Below are 6000 nucleotides of genomic sequence, written 5' to 3' on the forward strand. Positions count from 1 at the left end.
TTTGGGGCCGTTGTGTCACACATATCTTGCTTTCTTTATTAATCCGTGCAGGGCCGGACTGGGAACCAAAACCATCCCTGGCAAAGTGCTCGGCCGTCCCCCTGGGGAGTTGGGGGTGTGGCCAAGCATGCCCGGTGCCCGCCATGGCCAGTACAGCCCTGAATTCAAGCTGTTACTTTGGGGCCCTTGTGTCACCCATATCTGCTTTCCTTGTTAATCCATGCTGTTATAGTGGGGCTCTTGCGTCAACCATATCTTGCTTTCTTTGTTAATTCATGCTACAAATGTAGCCCGTGTATCAGCAGTGACTTATCTTGGTACAGAGGATGAGCTCAGATGGCACAGACACCATTACTATCCTGGTGTCGTGGGTGATTTAGTTGTCTGTCCGGTTTCCATTGGCCCAGTTTTATATAGAACATTTAATTTTCAAAATTGAGCATGGATTGTTAAGCATTATTTTTTATATTTGTAACTCTTCCAACACTGATTCCATATATTTTTTCCATTCCAACAGGTGAATTAATTGCAGAAAGAAACGAAAAAAGAGAAATTGATTTGTTTCCAAAGAGAGTCATATGTCGGATTAGCAGTGAAAGCATTGACTGCTGTATCCCATTCTGACAGACCTGGCTATTCACCTGCACCACAAATATCCAGGTGTTTCCTATAAAGGCAAATCCATGAAAATTGCATAAAATCAACATAGGGCGCACTGTGCCGGAAGGGGACTGTATCATTCACTGAATAAGAAAAAGAGGTCATTGGAATGAGAAGGTAACTTGAGTATTGAATTCACTCACTGGCGGCAATCTGATGGGACCTTTATTACAAAGAGAAAATGAAGGACAATCCTGAGCGCCCACAAAGGTGAAAAAAAATATGTGTTTGGAACCTCAGATGGCTATCGATAAAATTAGATGTTTATTATTACATCAGGAAAATAACATTGATAAGGAACTGTATCCATATTCAGAGTGCAACAAGGTTTTCCATACAAAGGGAGAGATGACAACACATCAGCGAAACAATACTTGTGTGAAACCATATAGATGCACTGAAAGTGACAAGGTTTATATTGCAATGGGACAGCTATTAGTGCATGAGCCAAACCATACTGATGCGAAACCATATAAATGTACAGAGTGTGACCAGGCTTTTACTGTAAAGGGACAGCTACATCAGCAAAGCTATTCTGGTGAGAAACCGTATGAATGTTTTCAATGTGGGAAAAGGTTCACTACCAAAATATTGCTTGTCCTACATCAGAAAAACAAAACTAGCGCAAAACCACATAAATGTCGTGAAAGCAACAAGGCTTTTAAGCAAAAGAGCAATTTATTAAGACATCAGAAAAGTTACACTGGGGAAAAACTATATAAATATACTGAATGTGGCAAAGCTTTCCCTACAAATGTGGAGTTGATATTTAATTTGCAACACCAGACAGGTGAGAAGCGATATGAATGTTCTGAATGTAACAAGGCTTGCGGTACAAACACATTTTTGACACTGCATCAGAAGACTCATACTGGTGAGAAACCATACAACTGTTCTGAATGTAACAAGGCTTTCACTAGAAAAAGATCATTAATAATACATCAGAGAAATCATACTGGTGAAAAACCATATAAATGTTCTGAATGTAGCAAGGCATACACCAGAAGAATATCATTGACACTACATCAGAGAGATCACACCGGTGAGAAACCGTATAAATGTACTGAATGTAACAAGGCTTTTAAGGAAAAGTGCCAGTTATTAAGACATCAGAGAAGTCATACTGGGCTAAAACCATATAAATGTACTGAATGTGACAAAGCTTTCTCTAGAAATGAGGGTTTGATCATTCATTTGCGACACCATACGGGCGAAAAGCCATATGAATGTTTAAAATGTGGCAGTGCTTTCACTTCAAAGAGTTACTTGAAATTGCATCAGGGAACTCACACTGATGAGAAGCCATATACATGCACTGAATGTGACAAGACTTTCACAACAAAGCGTGAACTGACAATGCATGAGCGGAACCATACCGGGGAAAAGCCATATGAATGCTCTGAATGTGACAAGACGTTTAGGCAAAGAAGAAGTTTATGGGTGCATCAGAGAAGCCACACTGGAGTCAAGCCATATGTATGCTCTGAATGTAACAAGGCTTTCACTTCGAAAAAATGCTTGATTGTACATCAGCGAAATCATACTGGTGAGAAACCGTATAAATGTACTGAATGTGACAAGGCTTTCACTACAAAGCGTAATCTGACTATCCATGAGCGGAACCATACTGGGGAAAAGCCATATGAATGCTCTGAATGCGACAAGAAGTTTAAGCAAAAAAGTAATTTAGTGGTACATCAGAGAACTCACACTGGAGTGAAGCCATATAAATGTTCAGAATGTGACAAGGCTTTCACTACAAATGGGGAGTTGATAAGACATTTGCGACACCATACAGGTGAGATGCCATATAAATGTTCAAAATGTGGCAAGGCTGTCGCTACAAAGAGGAATCTGATATTGCACCAGCGAACTCACACTGATGAGAAGCCATATACCTGTCTGGAATGTGGCAGGGCTTTCAAACAAATTGAAAGTTTATCATTACACCAGAGAATTCACACCGGTGAGAAGCTATATAAGTGTTCTGAATGTGACCGGGCTTTCACTACGAAGAGATTACTGACACTACATCAGCGTATCCATACTGGGGAGAAACCATACAAATGTTCGCAATGTGACAAAGCTTTCACTGTGAAAAGATCACTGAAACTGCATGAGGTGAACCATTCTGGTGAGAAACCATACAAATGTACTCACTGTGACAAGGCTTTCCCTGCAGAGAGAAACCTGATACTACATAAGCGGACCCATACTGGAGAGAAGCCCTACAAATGTTCAGAGTGCGACAAGGCTTTCAGGCAGAGGGGCCACTTATCCTTACATCAGAGAAATCACACGGGAGTGAAACCATACAAATGCTATGAATGTGGAAAGGCTTTCAAGCGAAAGGACCAGTTATCACAACATCAAAAAAAATCACACTGGAGATAAACCATATCAAAGTAGTCAATGTGACATTGTTTTCAGCAGAAGTAGGCAACTGATGGTACATCATCAAAACCATACTGAGGAACCCAGACAGGTCAAGTGGGCAGCTGATACAACGGAAGCAGAACCATACTGGGAAAAAGATGTATAAATGTCCGGAATATGACAAGCCTTTCAATGAAAAGGATCAGTTACGACCCGTGAAGAATCACACTGAAAAGAAGCCATGCAGATGTTCAATGTATGAAATGGTGTTAATCGGCAAAGGCCATCTGATCGTATATCAGGGAATTTATACTGCTCAGAACCCGTATATATGTTCAAAGTGTAAAACGGATTTCATCATGAAGAGATCACTGATCCTTCACAGTGCATTAACCATCCACAATGTCTCCTGGCTCTCATTCAGTTAAGTTAACCCCTTCGCTGCGGGGGTTATTCCCCCGCTGTGCTGGGAGGGAGGGGGGCGCGCACATCGCCCCCATGCTCATGACAAGCTCAGCTCGTCATGAGCTACGGCGCTCCGGTGCTCGTCACAGGTGCACCGGCTCCCGTGGAACGCTCAGCACAGCGGGGGAATTCTCCCCGCACCTGAACGTTCCACGGGCCATGACGAGCTGAGCTCGTCATGAGTACCGGAGCGCCGTGGCTCGTGACGAGCTCAGCTCGTCATGAGCTTTGAAGGTGTTAATGCTTGTATTTGACCATTTAAAGTGCTTGCTGCCTTTCAGCTAGGTTTGTGCTATGGAAATACCGTACAGATACACACAATCTAATACGAAGTCAGCTGAGCCGTACTGTTAAGAAAACCCATAATCACACTGATTGTGACAAGGCCTTTTTTAAAAAGTCTAATTTGCCGGATCGCCCATGATATCACATTCCATTCCATGAGCACAAAGACCACACAGAAGTAAGAGATGCAAACTCATGCCATGAAATACCACGAATCGGGTTTGCAGGGTATTGTGTTTATCTCATCACACACCATTACCCACCTGGCACTCAGTCTTGTGCAGTGTCCCTAAAACTGGGTTAGATGTTGAGAAAACATATCTGACATGTATTATAACCTAAATAGTGCAAGCAAAAAGATCACCCTGGTGTGATTAGACTTTATACTTTTAGCTCCAATGGGGCTATGCTATAAAAAAAAAAAAGCTATTTAGGATTATCTTGCTACCGTACCCTCTAGTTGAGGTGTGTTTAAATTAGGGGCTGTTTAAGCTGAAGAACATGGGTCTGTAACACCCCATGGAACTTGAATACTATCATCTCCATGAAAAACATGTCCGGCAAGGCCAGCAGTTTCATTACAAAAACAGCATATATCAAAATGTATATCAGGGTGACCAGAAAGAAGGTAGGAACTTTATGTATATTTGCTACATTTGCAGCATTAACCATTGCACAACTACCAATGTGCAACAACAACAAAAACTCTAAAGGTCTGGATTTTACTCCTGTATTATGAGAAAAGGACACATGCTACTTCCACCAATAAACCTGCACACGCCTTTTTCAAACTTAAAGGTATGAAAAACAAACTCCAGAATATAAATAAGCTATCCTATGTTAGGTCCTAACTGTTGAAACCCCACCAAAAGGGAGACCACCTACATCACTGTAAACAAATAAACATTGATAAACACCTGCAAAACTATTCAGAAAAAGGAAAGTGAGCTAGAATGAGTCATTTTTATTTCTTCCTGAAGGGGCCGAGGCAGTGCAACTTTGTTGTACAAGGTTGCAGCAATAAAGACTTTTATGTGTGATACCTTCAGCTAACCCAATCTTTTCAACCAACTGCACTTTACTGCAATATTACAATGTTAACAGCAAAACATTTAAAGTCCCAGAATACAGTGTGATGTCAGTTAAAAGGTCAGGGCTGACTTAAAAGTGGGGCATTTGCCGTGGGGACACTTGGCAGCTATGAATGTCCACACAGCAGCAGCACCCCCTTAATGTAGTCAGACAAAATTGTGCTGTGGTGAACAAGGTATTATACTGTTGACAGAGTTGAAGAGTTGATCACCACTACAATGTTATAATATTCAGTAAAGAGTAGATGAATAACTCTCAACTGTGCCCACCAATTTGTTATTAATGTCATGTGTTTCATATATGACCTATTGTCATTTTCCCTATGCCTTATTATGCACGTTGTAGGCTGCTTTTGCTTTGCTCACATTAAAAAATATGCTTGCTTTTGTGCCACATTGTATTTTCACTCAAAACTAGCACGTTTTCGTGCATTATTCTGTTCTTGGGGTTTAGTCTGCACGGCCTGAGCAAGGTCAAAAAGCAATGCCCCTTGTCATTCTCTGTGGTCATACACTAGGCTCTAGACATAATAGAAGAATGTGACTGCTGTTTTGTACCCACATGTCTACTCATATAACTGTAGACAGGGTTTCTGGACCAACAGACACACAGAGAGAGGGTCCTGAGACAAGTGGGCTGCGTCAACTGAGATCCACCTATAGAACTATAGAACATCCACCTATGTATGCTAAGGTATGAAGTTCACCACAAAACCCCAAAATCTATAATTTATAACCACATAGTTTGAGTAGAGCAAGGGGGGGGGTAGCAAGCCTCTCAGGTAATATAGCAGTGCTTTTCATTGTATATTGTTTATTAACTATGCTAATAAGATTTACATGCATTTGCTGGCTAATTGTGGCACAATTATTGCACATTAGAGAACAATAGATTTAATAAACATTGCAAACTTCCTTCGTGTCTCTTATCTATCTCATTGTGGACATGTGCGAGTGAGAGAGCACAAGGGTGTATCCTGTTACTGTGATCCCCGAGAGGGTCAGGAGTGCTGTGTTTTGGGGTCTCAAATTGCTTGTCTCTCTGGAAAAGTTAGGAGGGCAAGTAAGGCACTATAGCTAGTCGGACTTGGGCACATAGATACTGATGTTGTCTTATGACTGA

General features: G+C 41.4%; 1 protein-coding gene across 1 annotated transcript in view; it reads left to right on the forward strand.

Moving 5' to 3' along the window:
• The window catches only part of LOC144772200 (uncharacterized), a 486273-nt gene extending 480481 nt beyond the window's left edge, over positions 1 to 5792 (forward strand). Inside the window, 2 exon segments of the mRNA XM_078656338.1 lie at positions 921 to 3033; positions 3035 to 5792. Of these exon segments, the coding sequence (XP_078512464.1) occupies positions 921 to 3033; positions 3035 to 3202 (2281 nt within the window). The 3' untranslated portion in view covers positions 3203 to 5792.
• Positions 5793 to 6000: the final 208 nt, after the last annotated feature.

This window comes from Lissotriton helveticus, chromosome 8 (assembly GCF_964261635.1).
Source record: "Lissotriton helveticus chromosome 8, aLisHel1.1, whole genome shotgun sequence".
In the NCBI taxonomy this organism is placed as follows: Eukaryota; Metazoa; Chordata; class Amphibia; order Caudata; family Salamandridae; genus Lissotriton; species Lissotriton helveticus.